This window comes from Pezoporus occidentalis, unplaced genomic scaffold (genome assembly GCF_034315485.1).
Source record: "Pezoporus occidentalis ecotype Australia unplaced genomic scaffold, CSIRO_AGI_Poc_V1 ctg37, whole genome shotgun sequence".
Classification (NCBI taxonomy): Eukaryota; Metazoa; Chordata; class Aves; order Psittaciformes; family Psittacidae; genus Pezoporus; species Pezoporus occidentalis.
Genome location: NW_026915691.1, coordinates 3,617,842 through 3,639,153, shown reverse-complemented (window position 1 = coordinate 3,639,153; position 21,312 = coordinate 3,617,842). Strand labels below are relative to the sequence as shown.

At 39.8% G+C, this 21,312-nt stretch overlaps 1 protein-coding gene across 8 annotated transcripts in view; it reads left to right on the top strand.

The window, feature by feature from the left end:
• The window catches only part of CABIN1 (calcineurin binding protein 1), a 109,447-nt gene that overhangs the window by 67,045 nt on the left and 21,090 nt on the right, over positions 1 to 21,312 (top strand). For all 8 annotated transcript variants that reach the window (XM_062631357.1, XM_062631355.1, XM_062631356.1 and 5 more), the window contains 4 exons: positions 9,444 to 9,607; positions 11,493 to 11,589; positions 12,784 to 13,425; positions 13,878 to 13,952. In XM_062631357.1, coding sequence (XP_062487341.1) covers positions 9,444 to 9,607; positions 11,493 to 11,589; positions 12,784 to 13,425; positions 13,878 to 13,952 — 978 coding nt within the window. The remainder of the gene's footprint in view (positions 1 to 9,443; positions 9,608 to 11,492; positions 11,590 to 12,783; positions 13,426 to 13,877; positions 13,953 to 21,312) is intronic.

Sequence of the window (21,312 nt, the reverse complement as noted above, 5' to 3'; positions counted from 1 at the left end):
ATAACAAAGTTAATGACATTCTTTTTTTGTGCAGGAATTCCTGTATCAGAGGCGAAAAGATATTCTGAGGTTAGCCATGGGGTGTGTAACAGTAAGAGATTTTTTTGCCTTTTATAGCAGTCAGGATTCATTCAGGGCCTCCACTTGCTGGACAGAGGAGGGAAGTGTTCTATGGATGCTGCTGCTGTAGTGGGGGGAGAAGAGAGAACGGAATGAGTTATCTGTCAGCTCCTAATGACTTAATTTGAGGATCTTAATTGGTGAGGATGAAATGTGCAAACTCACTCAGAGCTTTAGTTGAGACTCGAGTATGGCTTCTCCATGGCTTGATTCCTTTTTACTGCTGCATATGTCTTTTTCTGGTTGATAACTGCTAATATTTGTTTCTTGCTACCTCTTTTAAATAAGGTGTTTCCTGCCCTCAACTTCAGCTGACAAGCAGTTTGAAATCCAGGATGTGTATTTCTGTCATTCCTAAGCCAATGTGAGCCCTCAGATAGAACTGTGACCTTCAGATAGAAACTAAATCATACACTTGCAAACACATGTCTTTATAAAACTGGCATTAAGAAAAGGGAATAGGGAACCCTAGTCAGATCTTACGGGTTTCTGACTCAAGAATAAAAGGCTTTTCCACTGGCTCCTGCTGTCATTTTACCTCTGTGAGGACACTAGAGGAGTTTAAATTTTTGTTCAGTTCTCTGTTGCTTTTGTTCTTCTCAAAAAGATGCAGGTAATTCTCTGCGCTTCCAGATTGTGTGCACATACCGAAATACCAGCCAGTGATCGAGTATGTGCCATTCTTGTTGCTTTGCAAGAGCCTTTTGGGATTTGATGGCTAATAGTGAACAGTTGAGTATGTATGGCACTTCATATTTTCTCTTGGTTGGTAGTACTTGTTTATATTCATGCTATTAAAAAATACTGACAGTTCTTCATTATATCTGGATATGCAGCTATTCTAATTTTTGTAAATAACTTCACTGTCCGTTTAGTGGAATTTACTCACTTTTTCCATAATAGGTTCCTAAATAAGCTGCAAAACCCCCTACCTATGTATGTTTTGAAGGTTGTGGCTCATAAGCTACTAAACATGAGTCTGAGGTCTAACAGCTTCAATGAGAGTCTGATGTAACTTTGCTAATACCCAACCAGAGCTGGCTGGTACAACCACATATTGATATGTCACTTCCTAATGACAACATGGGTCTCTTCTTACCAAGTTGCAGTATGTACAGTACTCAAAATTGTTGGGTTTTTCTTGTGGCGTTATCTTGAAAGTACTTACTTTTTCATACTTACCAGGTCGGTTGAGATGCTGTGCCTAACAGGTTGCTGAGGAAAAATGTACTCTTGAGAAGTCCTTTTGTGTGCCCTCAAAGTTAAATGATGTGGCTGCATGATCACTCACAATGCTCTAAGAGAAACTCATGTATCTGAAGGATGCATCTTAGCCAAAAGGTATCATAAGGACAGTATTTCTAGGTAATTTTATATGAAGATGAAATTAAGCTGAAGGCTCTTCCCAAGTAGTTTTAAAGATTATCACTGGATTGCATTTTATGAGCTGCCATGTGAGACTGATTTAGAAGGTTTTCTCTTTTCAAAGCTGTGATGGATGCTAGTAGCAAGTGTTCTCTGGACCTTTTTTATTTATGTTCCTTCAGGCTCAAAGATCTCTTCCAGCAGGATCTCCTAATTCCATGTGTTCTAGTGATGTGGTGCTGACAGAAAGAACGCTGAGTGCTTGATCAGTGCTGTTTTCTGAAATGATAACGTTTTGCCCTGCACTACTGATCCAACCTGAGACCCTCCAGCTTTTGGTATTTTCTGAGATTTTGAGTCAAACCTGGTGATATATTTGTAAAACACGCAGGTGGATGATGTTACTTTCTCAAAGCATTATATGAGTATGCTGAAGTATTTTGCAAACACTTGGATTTTATAGCTTCTCATCTTGATGTTTTAGTGTGGGTGTCATTATGTAGAAGAGAGTCTGAAAGATGAAAGACACTCCATGCTGTCAGTGCAGGGAAACTGGATGTCAACTGTGGGGCGGGAGTGGGCAGTTCAGCATTTTGTTTGCTGAAAAGTAAGGGGTGTAGGATTAAAGAGCAGGTTTTGTTGGCATTAAAAATTGAGTATTTTGGTAAAAGTACTTTTTAGCACTCTGACAGCCTAGCTTAAAGAACTCAAAATCAGTTGAGTATGTATTGGGTAATGGGTAATTTACATCTGGAACTTGCATATTTAAGTATGTGAAAATGTTTCTTCAAATACTGTGAAATCCTTGAAGCCTACTGAAATAGTAGAAGTTGTCATGTATAAGGAGACCCTTACTGCAGTGTTTCAGCATGAAGACTCTCCAGACAATGAATTATATAAACAGTGTGCTAAATCTCAACAATTGTCACACCTTTTAATGTTACAAAGTTCTTGTCCTCCTTTTCTTTCTAATATCATATACTGCACTAGGTAAGGAAGTGAATCAGCACAAGCAGTTTAGAGATAGACAGCTTTAGGTTCCTGTGAGGCATGTAGGTAGGATTTGGCATTTTTCCTTTGCTGCACTCACCCACCCAACTTGAAAATTAGCTGATGTTCTTGTGAGAAAGCTGTCATCTTTTTCTTGTAGCAGCTGCCTTGCCCTTGGCCCATTTGGACATTCCACAGGTTGTATCATTTTCACATCCTTTTGAACATCTGTCTTATGTTTAACTTCTCCATTTAAGCATTGTCCTGTTGTTATTCCCAGAGGAGTGGAAAAGCTACCCTTTGGAGAGTGAGACATTTATCTGCAGACTTTCTATCCCTGCATTAGATTGCTAGGTATCTCTAATCTCTCTTCTTCATACCCAGGCTTTGTTATGCTTTGCTCCTCTTGTATTGTTTTAAGGAAGGAGTGTTGTCAGGATACCAATAGTAATACAATGTGCCACGTTGGCTGGTTTTGCATATTACCAGATGTAGGCAGAGATGATAGCTGGTAGTTCTGTATTCTGAAGTAGTTTTTTATTTTATTGAAGTAAGGTTGAATTAACCCTCCCTCCACCAAATAGAATCTAATACTGGTTAAAGTGCCTCTTTGTACGCTGCTAGCTGCTTAATTTGTAACCCCTGCGGAGATGGGGACAGTCACTCTACTGACGCAAGTGTAGGGGTCTAGGTAAAAAAAAGAACTGTCAGTCCTGAAACTTGCCCTTCTCTGGCAACCAATGGCTTCTCCCAGCTGTGTTAGCCCCAGTTCTCTTTGTGGTTCCGCAGCACCTCCTTTAGGAATGAGTAGTGGGGCTCAGCCTTGGTGTGCCACTGACAGAAACCAGAACCGCCTTGCAGACTCGCCGGTTGGCATTTGTCCCACAGCTGTATCTTCAAATTCATCTCTGCTCTGGAACCCCAGACTCACAGAGTAGAGAAATGGGGAGCTAGTCAAGAGGAAATCTAAGGATTGTTTCTTAGAGTACTCAGGGGAAGGGTACTCCACTGGTGCTGTTGGTGTTAACCTGGAAATGTAGTGCAGGGAACAGTCGTAATCATCAAAGGGGTGTTGTGTTTTGCACACACCTCCTTGTGTTTCCTGTTTTTTTTCAAGTGGATAATGCCTGCCTGAGGCACACACCACAAGCTCCAGAGGCAATGGAACTGTGTCATTGCTTGAACAGGATGGCACCTTAAAAACAGGTTTTAAGAGAATGCCTGTCTCTCCTCACTTCTCTTTCTTTCCTTTGCAGCCATGGAGTAGAATGGATTCTTTACTGCTTTTTATTAATTTGGTTTTGTATTGTCTATTTAGCCATTTCCCTTTAAAAAGAGATGATGTGACTTTTGTTGACATTGCTGTGAAATCACATGGTACGTGGGAACCATCCGAGTAAAAACTCTTCAAGCCTCCTGACCCAGTGAACAAAACCCTCCAGATTCAGCCTGGCAAATGTCCAAACCCAGTGTTCTGCGAATGCTGTCCGTAGACCTCAGTTTCTGTTTCACTAATTCCACCTGAACTTGTAACTCATCATCTTAACAAGGCATTTCTGGCTTTATATAATTGCTTATTGTTTATGCAGCAAGGAAATGACTCCCGTTTCTTGTCTCATGTGTGTCCACCTGACTCATGCTCACACATAATAGTCTCCCCAGGTGGGTATGGCTTGCGTGTTCTTTTCATAGGGTTAAGACCAATTCTGTGCCAAGTCAACTGTAAAATGATTGTTCTAGAAACTGAAAAATCTGAAAATTAAGACTCTGAAAATATGTTGTGTTTTGATGAGACAAATGAGGTGAAAATGGCCCATTATGTTTCTTTATCAACATATGATAATGGGAGCATGTGGAGCATTTTCATTTGTCAGCATTTTTCATGCTGCTCTCTTGCTTAAATAATGTTGCAGAATTCCACAGTTTTTCCAGAAAGCACGCATGATCTTTATTCACTTCCAAGTGTGTGTGTATTTAAAAAAGAAGAAAAAAAAAGACAACATTTACCTTGCAGACCAGGCACTGTAATCCTGCTTGGTTCTGCCTTACTGAAAGGAAGTTGCTGCAGCTTTGCCTTATTTCTGTTTCCTTTTTCAGGCTGATAAAGTATCATTTAGTTATTATCACACCATTGTTTTACATTCTGTTACTGGAGTATATGAACAAGACTAACAGCAGGCAAGAGGGGTGCTGCTTAAGTGCTCTGGAAAAAGTTCATAAGATTTTTCTATAATTGGCTAAGTTACTCACAAAAAGTAGGGGCTGCTTTTTTTTCCTTGATAACAAAAATCCCTACAGCTAATAATTTTACTATTTGGAATATGGGTGCTTTCATTTCTTAATGCTTTTGTGCTCACTCACATTCCTGTTCACAAAGGTGGAATTGTCCCACTGCATACCGAAAGGCAGTAAGGATGAAATGAGGAATTGAGAAAGAAAAATAACAGGATTGTCTGTAGAAAAGAAGAAAAGCCAAAAACGGGTGACAGAGTAAAATACTAAGAGATATGGGAGCACTTTAAGATTGGATGAGAAAAGGTGGTTTAGTGATTTACTACATGGAGAACGGAGCAGCAGTTTTGATGGTTACCCACAAACTAGCAGGAAGCCACGAGTTAAGCAAACACATGCCTACTGGCTTGAGCCTAAATAGAGCAATGCTTACACAGAGGAGTAGGGGTATTCAAGGTTCTGTGCTATACTTTCTTAGCTGGAAAGGGTGGGGTTTCAACTCGTGTGTGCTGAAACTGTTCAGCTTGAACCATATTCGTTTCCTTTTCAGGCCCCCAGTGCCAAATAGTATGTTGACCTAAGTAACTGAGAAGAGAGGACACAAGGGAAACTACAAGTGCTTCAGTATGTTGTGTGTATTAAAACAGACTTAAAACAAACAAAAAAGGGTTTAGCAAGGTGTGAGCTTTCCAGGGATTATGAGATCATGCTTAGTTCAATGTCTGATTCCTGAATACTGTGTAGGTTGTTGCATTATTAATCGGTGGTTTCCCTGCACAGCTTCATTAGTTGGTTTGTCAGTTTGGTCATGTTTCCTGACAATGTTAAAATAATATTTATATTAAATTTGTGTTTTATAAGAGCTCTTAGTAGGACATTACTGGGACCGGCAAATGAAGAAGTGTGTTTTTGCTTTGGTCGCTTGAAGGCAGTTTGTTTTATGTGGTGTAACTTGCACTTCTGGGACCCCTTGTTAAAAAAGAGAGAATTGAGTCATAAGTAACTGGAGGTCCATTATTTGTAGCAGTAGTCTTTTTATGTGTTTGCTTGTTGTATGTGAATTGGATCATATGAAGTGTGGCTAGCATTTCTCCATTTCGCGAAGAAGAGAAACCATGGAGCACTCGGTAGGGTTTGATCTCTGCTTAGAAAATGGCTTACTCTGAAGTTCTGCAGCATCAGCAGCAGCCATCCCCAGAGAAGTTTGGGTTTTGCTGAGAACTGTCAGCCTTCCCTCCTCAGAGAGGCATTCCTAAACCCCAGGGAATCCCCTCCCGTAAAGTTCTGGAGTAAGCAGCAAGGAGGAATAATAAGTACTTCCTTCCCTTCTATTTTCAGTGGCTGAACTAGAAAGTATCCATTAACACTGTAGCTCATGCTCACAAAAGCCAGCGTAGTGTGGTCCTCTTTTCCTCACCCTCCTCCCCAAGTCTTCAATTTTTCCTGCAAGGAGTGGTTGTGCTGCAAGTTTTAAGCTGAAAACGTGTCACCAGTAATATGGTTGACTGACTTCATTGTCCAGTTTCATATTTAGTATAAAAATCAGAAGTTAGCTGCAGAATTTTCATGTGCTCCAGATTTATTCTTTCTTCCAGCAGTGCGTATCAGGCTGGCTTCCCCCAGCCCCAGCTCTCACAGTCTGTGTGTTTAGCTAGAAAGGCACGGAGAGCAGCTCGATGTTTTGGATCTTGGGAGGCATTTTGGAGTTTTTGGAAGTGCCTCACTCCTAGTTTCATGTAAACAGCTTTGCTGGCTGTTGCAGAGGGAGGAACCTTTCAGCTGTGGGAATGGTGTCCAGCAGACAGGAGCAGTGTGTTAGATATAAAATCCTTTTCGTGGCCAGAGCCAAAGACATTTTGTCAAGTGTCCTGAGTGGGGATAATCAGTAACAAAACCTTTCAAAGAACTGCAGATGTTTTTCACAAGGACCTGCACTCCTCTCCGTGGGTACTGTCAAACAGGGTCTTGCTAACAAATCTGAACTTTCAAATAATCATCTGAAAACTTTTAGTCAAACTGAATAACTTTTTCCAGTCTCCTCCTCAGTTATTTCATTGCAACCTTTGCGTTTCTGGCTTTCTTAAGTTTTGTTAAAAAAAACCCAACCAAACAAAAAACCCCTAACATTCAGCTCTTTAAAAAGGTTGAAGTGTATGATCTGATTTCAGAAATATTCTTATTGAAGGTTATTGATACTGAGGAAAAACTGATGCCTGATGGTTGTAGTTAAACTTCTCTTTGGGAGGAGTTTGAATGAGACCGTTCTTTAGTCTCTGACTCAACTTGAAGTCTTAAAAAGAATTCAGTATCACTCAAATTCTGATAAACTCATTTTAACATCAATGTTTTGTATATTGCTTAATAAAATCACAGTGGGTGGAATGAAGATTCTGCCATCTGACTCCTGATGGCGGGTTTCTTTCTGCTTTTGGCTTAAGGCTGCATGTGAAACAGGCCAGTATGTAACAGAACACTAATCTTATTTATTGCAAGTCAACACATCAAAACACAGTGACTTCCCTTATAAAATCAAACCTTTATTAAGGTAAAACTTAATATATTAACTTAAATGCCCGTAATGTGGGTTTTAATTTAAGCTCTTCCAATGTGTCCTGTTGTAGAACTACGGAAGAGCAGCATTTCTCATAATATGCACCTTGGCCTTTATCAGATGGACTTGGTCACTTCCACAGCTTTGTAGCTGCAGTTAGCAGAATCTGTCATTGCAAATGGTTTTACTGCATTATTGTAATCTCTGGAGTAGTACTACAATGTATACATGGGACATGGGAGAGCTGCAGAATTGTTTCAGCTGGTTCCAGATAAGGTAACTGAAGGCTCCCTCCAGTGATCTGCCTAATTCAAATGAAGGATGAGATAATGCTGAAAAAGACCAGGAACTTACATGTTGGCTGTCTTCCATTCCTACACAGTGTGTCTAAGTCGACCATAAATTGTTTTGTATCCTCAAATTGGCTAAGTAAGTTGTTGCAATGTGGTGCCATGATGAGGCATTCAGTTGTTTCAGGATTTGGCAGAAACCCAGTTTATGTACGTGCAGAGAAGCAAAAATGTCAGCTCCAGAATGTGTTTTATCTGTGGCCTGAAAGGAAAGTCATTGTATAGGTTGGGGGAAGAAAAAGTTTCTCTTTAAATGAAGTATGTGCTGCTTTACAGAACTGTTACCTACAAGATCTGTGTGCTTGAGAGCTACTGAGCTACACGAGCAGATAAAATCTTTGCCACCAAGCCACAAAAGGTACTTGTGGATGTTGGTAGCTGGGGATAGGAGGAAGCAACGGTTGTGCCTCGGGGGTCAGTCGTGGTGGGGGTATAGGTACTTCCTGGGAAAGGAAAGCTACAAAGAAAGGTTTGAAAGAGAGATACAGGGATCAAACAGGAAAAATGGCTTTGTATGTGATCATCAGGGTGTAAGAGTAGGGAGCATGAGGAAAAGCAAGTGTAAGAAAATTTGACAGGACAGGCTGTGCATTATATCTAGTTGAAGTCACAGTTTCCTATTTAAAAACACCGATATTGGTTTTCCCTAAGTTCCTATACATCCTATGGAGCAGAACTGCAGATTCTCTGAACACATGCAGGGGGAGGGCCTGTTGTAGACAAGTCGGTTATGCATCTGCTTCTTTTGTGGTCAGATGTCATCTATGATTGCAGTAATCATTTTCTTTGCTTCCACTTTGCATTAAGTTCTGAAGAATTTTGCTCATACTGAAAGCAAAGCTAAAAATATCAAAGCAAGACCTTTAAACAAGGATACAAGAGTAAATATTTGTATATCCTGCTTTCTGAACAGGTTTGGAAAGCAAAACTGATTTTCAGGCAGGTCTCCTGTCAATGAGACTATTCTTTCCTGCATTGTCACCAAATGGTTTACACAACCAGAGAGCTGCTATAGGAAAAGCTTGAGGGCTGAATAAAGCACAAGGGAGGGGTTTGCACTGATGTAACAGCAGCTTTTGTGAATGGTCATAATTGGTAGTTGGGTATAGGAGGCGTTGCATTTTTCCTCCTCCTTTAACTTACTACAGATGGCAGAAATGGAGCTGACTAACCATAATGAAATTATTATTTTTATCAGACTCCAGCCTTGCTCCCCAAAGATTCCCTTGTCCCAGAAATTTAATTAGAAGGGTCAGGATGTATGCACAAGTATTTGAATCTGCCACTGGAAAATGGATACTGCTGAGGAATCCGATTCTTTCTAGCAGACTGGGTAGTTCCGTGGTGAACACTGATGATACCAAGGCAGTAACCAAGTTCCTGAGACATTTAGTAACAGACGATTTGAAGATAGAAACTTGCTGTGGCTGCACAAGAAAAGCAGCTTTCAGGCCAGGAAAACTTATTTTAAGTTACTCCTTGTTTTTTATGGTAGTTGATCTTTAGTTTAGGAAGGCATGCTCACAGACGTGTAAGAAGAATGCACGATATAATTTAGGCTTTGCTTGCTTTTATTCTGGGAGTAGTTCAGAAGCATATTTAGAAGGTGTGCTGTGGCTTCTGCAAGCCTCCCTTTTTGCTGCTGGCAGGAATCAGTTGACTCGGATCTCCCTGCCTGAAGGAGCACAGCATTTGTCTGTCCATTATTTCCCTGACCGTCAGTGAAATTCAGTATCCTGCGGAATCCCACCCATATCTGAAGATTTCAGCTGGATCCTTCTGTCCTTTTCGGTTGGATCCCTCTTGAGAGGTTTCCTCTTTTTCTTTCTCTGCAGGGAATCTGGCGCATCCCCGTGGATGAGATCGACCGCCCGGGCAGTTTTGCATCTCATATGAACCGCTCTATTGTCTTACTGCTAAATGTACTGTCACAGCTAAAGGATTACAACACCTTGCTGAAAGTCTCATCTATGCTACAGAGGACCCCTGATCAGGGAAAGTATGGTCTATTTATTTTAATCCATCACTTTGTGAAGCTTTGAATATATTTTGTTCACTGTGTAACTATTTTATTTAGTTTAGGAAAAGTCTTTAGACAGATTCCTCAGGAATATAGAGGAATGATAGTTAATTTTTCTCAGGATTACGATTCCATAATAGACTCTAGAATTTCTCTTGAAACTCAGAGCAGCCATAGAGCTGCCTTGATAGACTTGCAGAGGCTTTCTGTCATGTGGAGGGATTCACTGGTGGGACAGAGCATCGTGACTTCTGCACCCTTCTACTGGCCTCTTGCATAAGAGCTATGTCCAGTGAGGGAGGTCATGGCCCAGGCATCCTGCCTTCCTGTAATCCTTGACAACCTGAACAATGGTTATGTGCCTGTTGGCAGCTGATGCTATTTAAAAAGCTTATCCTATTCATGGGTAATCTAATTTTAATTGCATTAACCTTATTTAAGAAAAAAGACATTCAATGTGAGCTATATACAGATTCATATCAGTTGAAAGACCAAAATAAACATCTAAGGAAAACACTGAAGCAATTGAGGTATAATTCTGGTAGCTTGCCAAGTGGGAAATGTTGAACTCAATCTCTGGCAAATGCTAAGGAAGTTGAACTGGATGATTGATGGCAATAAGTTGGAGGCATTGAAGGTTTCTTCATGTGTTTTTGAGTGTGAGGGCATGTGAATTTGCATAGGTTGTAGTATGTCTGGGAATGTCACCACATGTTCAGCAAACTTGAAGCCAAAAATACTTTGACTTCTAGCATATCTGAAGTACTGAGCCATAGAAGGTTTAAATTCTGTCCTAAGCAAGCCCATAGTTGTACTAAAAATATTATGTTATTTGTAAGTCTAGACTGAATTTAACAAACAAGTAATTTGACATGTCGGATTGGCCAGTGCCAGCGATGGTGAACTTACAAATGCAAACATTCTGGGTGTGTCTGGTATATGCCTGTAACAGCCCTGTTTTTAAAAACAGGGAGTTTGCAGCCGAACTGTAGTTATACTGCACTAATGAGGAGTCAGGGGTTTGTATCTTTTGTCTGAAAAGCAAACCCTAAAATTTTGATTACCAGTTTAATGTAATATTGTAGAGAAAAAATGTGTATTAAAAATATTGGCATTTTGGCTGAAATAGTACCCTTCAAAATTTACTTGGTTTTTAGCCCTCTCAGTAAAAGCAGCTAATTCTGAAATGGAGATTCAGTTTTCCTCAAACTCAGGCAGGATTGATGGCTGGAAGTGTTTTCCTTGAAAGTGGGCTAAAGCATTTCGTCAGAATACACTGAAGTTATAATGCTCTTGTAAATAAAATGAAGCTATAGAATGAATAAGTTTTACACATACAATTTGTATATTTTTTAAATAATACTAAATAGGAAAAAAGGTATTGGTATCCAGAACATGAAAATCCCATCAGTTCAGGATAGCTTTGTGTGGCTGATGGCCTTTTCAAGAAGAAGTTTGACTAAAAAGCTGGTATTTGAGGGTCACAGAGGGGTTGATGTAAGAAAACTGTAATTCTGGTTGTCTGTTTTGCTCCGGGTTTGGTTTGTTGTTTTTTTTTATCCTTTCCCCTTCCCTCTGTTTGTAGATCCTGCTATCATTTGCTTCATGCATGTCATCTTTGATGGTTATGCTGAGGGGAAGAGTGGGGGGAAATGTAGCTAAAGTGTTAGATTTCAATATGCAACCATTGGTGGTGTTTGTTTTCTTGTAACTTGCTTTAAAATTGTTGTGTTGAGTTTTCTGGGGGGTTGGTTTGGTTGGGGTGGGGGTGGGGTGTTTTCTTTCCAGTGTCCTGGTTCTTGCTTTTAAAGTTCTATCAGCTTTGGGCAAGTAGCTTAATTTCTGTTACCTTATTGTGGCACAGGAAGTACTTGCGTGATGCCGATCGCCAAGTTTTGGCCCAACAAGCCTTTGTGCTTACAGTGAAAGTGTTGGAGGACATTCTCAACGATCTGACACAGGTAAATGTGTTTAATGGTCCTTGATTTAGTAACTGGTTTTTTTCTAGATTTAGTTTGCTGACCGTAGATCTCCTGAGACGGAAGTGCTGCATTATTAACACTTATTTCTAATACCTTTTGCTTATATGCAACTACGTATTAAACTTCCTTCCAGCATTGTTGTCTTTTGTTTTTGAAATCCAGTAACAAATAACCGTTGTTGAGAACCGATTGCAGTAAGTTTGGTTTGACTGTCCCTAATATTTCAAGTGATGGTAGCTTTGTGGAGTATAAAACCAGCTACATTTGCAGGTGGGGTCTATTGGAAATTTCCTTTTCAAATGAACTGATATTCCTCGTGCAAACTAAAACCACACGACTAGATATTATGTACTGGTTCTTGACAGCACCACATCTTTTATTACATGTAATTGTAATTTAGGTGAAATTTTAAGAAGTCAGAGACTAATCAATTTCCTGGTGAAGATAACTGGAACTTGGAGGTTTATTTAATAAATGCATTCAAGGAATTGTTTGTTCCTCAGGGCTTTCCAGGTTTACAAGAGTACAGTAAATGAAAGTTTCTTTAAGGACACTGGAACTCTGTATGAAATAGTTTGCTCATAAATCTGGGTGAAAGAATTGTATCAATAGCCGTTTTTGAAAGAAGAGATGATGTCGTGAGGTCTTCTACCTTTGGACCATCACCAAAGAAAAAGTGCAGAAATTAAAATACTCGAGCAGAGGTTAACATCCTTCTTGATCTACTAACAAGAAGGTTATGTAAGAGCAACCAAGGGGAAGATTCTTAAATTGGAGGTTAATTTGCAGCTGCCAAAAGGAACAGATTCAGTTTTGCTTTCAGTGTATTACAAGAAAATTTAAAGCTATTAAAACCTTACCTGTCATTTAGTTGGATCACATAGTATAGACTGAAGTAGTTTGAGGGGGGAGAAACATTTCAGCTTTGGTTCAGCCTGTGCTGTTGATTTCTCTGTGGTGGTTTTACTGATTAAAATACTTTAATTGTAAGACTCGTGGCATGGATTAATTAATATTCAGGAGCAAACAAGAGTGAATTTAGAATAAATGCATTTTCTTCAGCAGAAGCAGTAATGTAAAGGTACTTGCTGTCAGTTTTCATGGTAGTCATAGCTGTACTCAAATGCTTTCGGATTTCATTAATAACAGAGAAGAATGATCTCTTTTATAAAGGTTTCAGAAGATCAGAGTTCCAAGTCTTCTAACCTTGCTTCAGGAAGGATGACAACAGACGTCTCTAATAAAACTACTGCTGAAGAGGGGAAAGAGGTTCTTCCCAAAAAGCCAGTTTTATCAGATGGAGTAGCACATAGTACTGAAAATGGAGTAAAGGAGGTGACCCAGGGACAAATTCCCAATGCCATGGACATATTGGAACAAGAGGACAAGAATGACAAGGAAATTAAAGAGCTCCCGGGCCCTGGTTCAGTCGAGCCTATGGATCTTGATGGATATTCCAAGGACCCTGAAAAAATTGATTCTTCATGTAAACGCAGTGAGCCAGAACGTCTTCAGTCTGGCAGGAACTCCAAGGAGAGAGCTTCAGAGAGCCGGACTCCAGAGCTTTCTTTGGAAGAGCTAAGTATTAGCTCAAAACATCAGCAGCAGACAGCTAAAGGAATAGTTCAAGCAGTATCTACAGAAGAACCTATGCAGAGATCAAGCAGGAAAAGGAAATTACTTGAGGATGTGGAGTCTGGAAAAACACTTCTGCTTGATGCGTATAGAGTGTGGCAGCAAGGTCAGAAAGTTATGGCCTATGACCTGGGTAAAATTGAGAAGATCATGTCTGAAACATACATGCTGATTAAACAGGTATTTTATCATTAATTGTAATTTCTCTGTGTGACCTCAAACATGATTGTAGATTACCAGGAACTGCTAAACCAAGGGGTATAAAATTTGCCCTATATCTGTTAAAAAGTTGGGGAGAGAAATACCCCTGAAGAACTATTCTCTTGACAAGACCACTGCTGGGGAGGGTTGGGGAGTAGGACCCTCCATGTTTTGGAACTAAATTTAAGTATAGATAATTTAAGAGCTACAAGGCAAATTGTATGGGGTTTGTTCATGCTAAATGTTAGTTTGAATTGAGATACTTGTGTGTCTTTGCATATATGTTCCTGAGTAACTTAAGATCACTGTTCTGCCATAGAAATGCTGCTTCTCGCCCTTACTCCCATACTCTACACCCCCATTTCATATGAATTTAATTAAATTTATAGATGAGCTATGTATGACTTAATTAGTTGTGATTCTGTGTTCAGGTGGATGAAGAAGCAGCACTTGAACAGGCAGTCAAGTTTTGCCAGGTGCATATGGGAGCATCAGCACAGAAACAGGTAAGCTCTGTGAAGTCCCTGTCTGTTTATAGTGAGCTTTTATTACTTAGTCTGTACAATCAAGTCTGTCACTGACTGTTTGCAGCAATTGGAAATACCTACTTTCCTTGTATTGTTGTCATCTAAGACAAGTTGGGCCACATCAGTGCAGGGAGCTCATCCCTATTTATGTCAGGCTTGAAGGACAATTTGCATGCCCAAAAGATTTTGGGAAAACCTCAGTCAATCTTGAAATTGAAATATTTATGGCACACTACAATCTTCTTAATGACCACATTATTCCTCGGCATTTTATAGATAGTAATTACTTCTCTCTGATCCCTAAGGGCTAACAACCTCATAAGCTTTTCCCTTGCTAACATTGCACTCTGATCTGAAGATCCCAGATACCTTCTCTCAACTTGAATGGTTGAAAATCTGATTTTAACTCTCTTATATTACTCATGTTTGTTTTAGTTTGTAGTTTCTGAGTTTATCCAGCAAATAATTAAATAGCTATAAAGGGTTGGCTATTTATCAGTCCTTAATGTGAAATGAAAGCCAAGAAGAAAACTGGATGAATGACATGTTTAGTGGTCATTCAGTTTGCCAGCAAACCATTGGTTGAAAGCCCCAAAGTATTTTGTACTGTGATTTTTGCCATCAGCACACAAGGAAGACGTTTTTGACTGGAAGATAAAATATGTTTTGAAGAAAATCTATATCCCTAGTTAATAGTCTGTGGTTTAATACTGCGTGGGGCTTTGTGCGTGTTTTATGCTATGAAAACACAGCCTGTGTTATTGATTGCTAGCTCTCAAAAAGTAATTAAAATAGTATTTGTCTAAAAGTACTTGAAAAAATCTGTTGGAGTGCAATTTATAAACCTGTTGTCTTTGAATGTTTCACCAGTGCTTGCCTGTATCATGCTTAAGTTTGTAAAACAGGAAGTGTCTCTTAAGTTTTCTGCACAAGAAGGGTAGACAACTATATGAATACATTGAATCAAGTTCCGTACTTACTTAAAGTAGAGCTCTTTAAGGAAAGTCTCGAACAAACTTGTTTTATGAACTGCAGAAATTTATTCTGGTTTTCTGCAGGTTGTCTCTTCTGTCCCTCATGTATTTCTTCTGTTCTTTCATCTTCCTGTTATCTCCTGTAACTTCATCTACCTGTCATGCGCCTTACTTAGCGGAGGTGTACAAGGAGAAGTACAGCCTATGACTAGTCTAGAGATACCTACACAATGCATTCCAGCTTGCCAGTTACGAGAAAAAAGTACTATGTTTGCAGGGAGGGGGAGAATTGCTGGATTTTCAGTCGCCTTGCCTAGGCATGGACTTCCATAAAAATGGAAGGACGGACAGTAAAAGCTTCTCAGAATTTCTCATCATCCTCCAAATTTGGATGAGGCTTTTCTTCTGTAAAATACACCTGTCTCTGCTTTGCAAAAGCATAAGCTTTTAAGGAGGTACATCTCTGATGTTAGCAAGTTAAATGCTGTCTTAATGTGAAAAGGGTTTGAATACCTGTCTTGCCTATTTTTCAAAATTAAATGTGTTTCTGGACCCTCCAGATAATTCTTCTGGTTCCTGAGGCAAATCTGGTTTCTCTCTCCAGAACACTGCCTCTGTTCTTTAGATCTTTTCACTCTAACCTCAAATAATGCACGTTGCCTGGTCCTCCCTTCAGTGTGTTAATGTACATGACGAATGCTTTTCAGAACTAAAGCACAGCTGTTAGAGATGCTGGTTAATAGGCAGAAGAACTTCCAAGGTGAACTTTCCATATTATATAGAGTCAAGAGGGCTTCCTTTCAAGTTTTTCTGCCTAGTGCAGCTGAAGAAAATTGAGGCTATAAGTCAACCACTGTAACAAGGTTTAGTGCTGTCTACTCTGCAACTTCAGGAAAAGCAGGTTTTTCTGTGTCTTTCTTGAAAGGTTCCAGATGCTATTCTTGTTTCCATTTAAGATATGTGCCTTCTGGTGGAGCTTGAACCTTGTGTTTTCATGCGCTTGAATCTATGGGTACTTGTTCTCATATCATTTTGGTGGATATTATTTTACTGATGATTATTGCCTTGTTGAGGAGAGCAGAGGAGAATCAGAGAATAAACTAGATTGGAAAAGACTTTTTAAGATCATCAAGTCCAACCATTAACTTCAGCACTGCCAAGGCCACCACTAAACCATGTTACTAAGGACCTCATTTACACGGTTTTTGAACACTTCAAGGGACGGTGACTCCGCCACTGCCCTGAGCAGTCTGTTCCAATGCCCTGATTACCCTCAAGGCAGGGGCTGTTATACAGCATTTGTCCTAGACAGCTTCACCTTCACACTATATTTCTTCTTGAAATGGTGTTAGTATTCGTTGTCAGGAGACATGCCAACCTAGGTTTTTCCCTGTGCTGTGTGGAAGGTCTGAGTCTGGAGTGTGCATGAAGGTCTCCAGTTACTGAGATAAAAGTTACCAAACAGTATGTTTAGTTACAATGTGCATTTGTATGGTGCATCTCCTAGCAGAGCAAGAGGAAGGGATGTGAGAGTGAAGAGAGTGTTTCTTCATTGGCTTTTCATGGCAGTAACTTTCTCCAAGTTGTGCCCCTCAGGAAGTCAGTAACATTTTTTCCATTGAACTACAGAAATGAACAGAAATGTCAAGGCAGGTATTCTAGTAAAATCATAGTCTGGTATTTCAGATTTTATTTCTTTTTTTTTTTTTAATAAATCTTGGCATGTTAAGGTTGGGTTTTTTGGGTTGTGGTTTGGTTTTGGTTTCTTTTAGTTTATCTTGGGGGAAAAATAGGTGTTATCGCACTGTGATTTATGACTTCAAAATCAAAGGAATTAGCTAATAAGCTTCTTTTTGAATGTAGTCACCTTTTTAAACCTCACTCAAGCAACTCACATGTATCAGCCAAGCTCCTTGCTGGGCTTTCTTGGAAGTTCAGGGTATGCAATTGCTATGACAACTTTTCCAGCAAGGTCAACAGTTACTCAGGCATGCAGCAAAGCATGAGAATGGGGAACTTTTCTAGGTCACTTCCCCAGGTATTTAGTTGACTTTGTAGAAGAAGATGCTGGAGTCTCACTTATTCGATACATGTGAACATCGCATCAGTCATAGGACTACAGAGGATTTCTAAAATCAAGTGGAAGGGTCACAGTATTGCCAAGCTATTAAAAAGATTAGATCTCATCACAAAAGCATGATAACTCACTTTGTCAAATTCTGTTTACTGACTGCTGTATTGTTTCCTCCTTACGCCTGAGGAGCCATATAAAAAATTCAATAGTTGTTAAATATTTAGGTTAAAAACTCTGGCTGGCCTGGAAGGAAGTGGAAAAGCCATAATTCAAATAATTCCTCACTTTAGTAGCAAGTGAAAGCTTTCATAAAGAAACCATATACTTCCTGGAACTGTAAAATAGAACAGCCAGCAGAAAAAGACATATATCAGGGTAGATTTTGTGTTCTCTTGGGGTGTTTTTGGTGTTTTTTTTGAACTGTCAGTTTCTTGGGATAAGTGACTTAAGAACCACAGGTCCTGTAAACCTACTCAAACTATCCAATAACAAAGCACTTCTCTGGGCTGCCACAGCTCTATACATGACATCATTTGTTTACAGAAAGCAAATACTTGCCAATTTTAAATAAAACAGGACTCAGTCTGTGGAAAACAGACAGATGTCTGCAAGAGTGGCTATTGCTGTGTCTCCACACTAATTCATAGTGTTATAGTAGCAGTAGGGCAGCTTTACACAGCCTACAAGATCCTGCTAGAAATGGACTAAAAGGAAACTGCAGCATGTAATAATCTCATTAGCTGGGAGTGCTTCCTTAAAAGGAATGATTGCAAGCTTCAAAGTGCATCACATTAAGAGGTATGTTTTATTTCGAGTGATTTAGCAGGAAATCTTGTCACTTCCAGTGCAGTCAAATACTAGCTCATCTACAGTATCCACTTTCAAGGTTAGTTTGTGTGCAGGTTTTTCACCATTCTCATGTTTTGCCGCATGCCTGAGTAACTGTTGACCTTGCTGGAAAAGCTGCCATAGCAATTGCATGCCCTGAACCTTCAGGAAAGGCCAGCAAGAAACTTGGCTGATACATGTGAGTTGCTTGAGTGGAGTTTTAAAAGGTGACTGCATACTCAGAGTTAAGAGGACAAGGGCAATATTGTCTGGTCAGTTTTCAGTGGTACAGAAGATTGCCCAGTGAACACTTTGAAAATAAATGCCATTTGATTTGTTACAGCAGTATAATCATCAGCTCTTCAGAGAATTTTGTTATGCTGCTTCTTGCAGATACAGCTGCCCTTGTTGAAGTCACTGAGTTGGTCTTATGACTAATGTAGACTGAGGATTTAACAAAATAGCTTCTCAAATATTCACATTCTCTAGTATAGCCTGTTGACCCTTCAGCCTATTGCACTGTTTTTAAAAGCAAGAGACTGAAGTTCCAGAGACTACTTAAATTTAGTTCAGAATGTAGCAGCTTCCAAAGAAGGCTGTATGACCACCAGTAATGAGTGGGGTTGTGACTTCAAAGGCAATTGCTTATGCTAGGATTTCAAGTCATGAAATGAGTAGTCCTGCAGCTGGAAAAGGTGGGAGAACAGTAGCCCATCTCATCTGATGGGCTTTTTGTAACTGAGGGAGGAAAGAAAGTAGTTCAGGTTGGATTTATGAGTTGTGATGGTGTTGGAGTTTTCAGAATTGTTTTGTCATTGTTCAAAGTAATACCTCTAGAAGACATGACAGTGAGTCATAGTATAAGAACATAGCATAGTTAAATCAGCATTTTCAAGTGAGAACTGCTGCTGGAAGTAAGCCTGCTTTCTTGGTGGCTGCTCTTCCTCTGTCACGGTATACATTCCTCTGTACTGGCCCAGGTATTTGAGTGGCTGCGCAGTACACCAGACTGGAGAATAGGTGTGGCTGAAAGTCATTCTTCCTCTTTCTGTTCTTTTCCATTGTAGATGTGAGCCACATTTTTGATACATACATATTTAATAGGCTGCGACTGCTATCCAGTAATGGTCACTATGTTAATAGTAGTTAAGTACTGAAGTTATACTAGAGATAATTCACTTTGTGGTCAAGCAGCATTTTGAAGGATGCTTATTCTTCTCTTCGATTTTCTCAATCTGAGAATGTTATCAAAAAGATCTGCAGAGATCCTGAAAGCAGTCAGCTATTGCTCTGAGTTATAAGATATATTTTTAGTCTTGCCAGCTATGATTTTCATGCGAAATTAATGGCCCCTGGAAATGGAATACCAAGAGCTTGTTGAGGGAGAGTGAAAGATTAAGAGGCAGACTAGTTTGACCTTGATGTGGCATTGTACTTAAATCTGTAGTCCTAAGGACTAAGGAGGGGGTGTGCTGGCAGAAAGCAGTTGTGAGGCTGCTAGATAATTGGAGAATTTCTAATACACCTTTTCTCTGTCTGCCTAAAATTGGTCACATTACAGTCTTCATTTTATACATAATGATGATGTCTGTGATACTGTTAAGGACGTGTCACCCTGAGAAAGTTACTGCAGCACAAGCTAGGATGAAGCTTCGTAGTGCACAGAACATTCTATTAATGCATGTGGAGATACTTCAGTCTGAAACACATCTTTCTTTTCTTGACTTGCAATTCAAAAAGCTATTTTTATTATTGAGGACTTAGTTTTGTGTGCATTAATACTAAAATTACAGCTTTCACCAGTATTGAAACTGTCATGACAGGTAGCTTTACGAGGACAGGTAAAACTTTGTGGTTGTGTTAGGATATATTGTGGATTGCCAATCCTGAGAACTGAATAGAACAAATAGCTTAAAACATTGCAGGCATCAACATTGTACACAGGGCTGGACTTAACATCTCTAAAAATACAAGAGTGTTCAGGGGCAAAGTTCCAGAATGCCATTAAGTCTCTAGTCCTGTGTGTTGACCCTTGAGAATATGGGACTGTATGTAGAAAGTCCTCATAATGGGTAGTGTTGTAGCAGCTGAAATTCCTATTGGCTCTTCACAGTATAGTATATCATCTAAATGTCATGAGAAGGGGCTATTTCAACATTGCCGAGTTATTTAAGACTCACTGCTGCCTTAGCCAAAAAAACCCTTGCTCTGGGACCACTTCCATCCCTGAAGAGTGAGAGAGAAATTTTCAACCACTGTTTCCTGATCCAGCTGCCAGACCTCAAGCTCTCCCTGCACCATTCGGACTGATCATATCCTCACTTTCACCCTTGGCTTGAACTCGCCTCTTCCAAAGTATCACCTCCTTGATCACCTTCTCCCGCTGGCTGGTGCCAAATTCCGAGTGCTCTCCTCATTTCCCTTTCTAAATCTGTGGTCAAAACTCTTCAGCAGCTTTCAGTGCTGGATCTAACTAAATATGATGTTTCATGAAGAAGCTGCTGCTGGAATCAACACAAGTACATTTTATTATAAACACAAAGGCACAACTAGGCTATGCAGATCAGCTGTGCCTTTTAGGCTCCTGGCAGGATCCTTGAGTTTATGAAGCTTGCTACTTCTGTAATTTAAAAGCTGTATTTGTTGAGGAAAGGCAGTGCTTTAGTGCTGCTGTTTTCTTGCCCTTCTCTAGTTTCAAAACAGGTAACTGAGGTCTTGATTCTCCTTCCATTGGTGTTTAATTGTTCCCAGCATTGGTGATGTCCTAAAGTCCAAAATGTCCTGAAGCCTTAAACCACAGCCTCATACTGAAGAAATTTAAGGAATGATGCCATAGATGATGGGTTTGCTGTATGGGGTCTGCAGCTGGAACCACACACAACCTCAAAAGTGCTCAGATTGATTCTGGAGCATCAGTCTAGTGATGTTACAATATCTGTGTTGAACCTTACAGTGATTATGACATTTTATTTGGAACAGGAAAAATTGTCTCTGTGAGTGAAGCTAAAGGGCACTTCAGTGAGTGTTTCCCCTTCTGCTGTGGAATGCAGTCAGCACTGCAGTGACTTGTTCTTCAAGTAGAAAACTTGAGTGACTTGTTTGAACTGCCTTGAATGTCTAGAGCAGTTTTGTCTCTAATCCCACTTAAATAAACCAACCCAACCAAACCACACAAAAACAAACCACCAAGCTGTTCTCTTCAAGAAACTGCTAAAAGCCTTTTTGCAAAGACACTTTCCTGGGGATGGGAGGAGTTAAGTAAAATATTAAATTATTAGAAAATAATCAGCTCTATTTCTACCTCATGTGTTTTTTCCCCTCCTTTTTGTTCCACCCACATGCTGCTAATTTTTGTCTTTTCTTCCTGCACATCAAGACGTCAGAGGCTGCTTACAGAAAAAGTTGTTTTTCCTGAGTTGTCTGTATGCTTTATTAATGCAGCAAACATGACAAGAACGGAGGG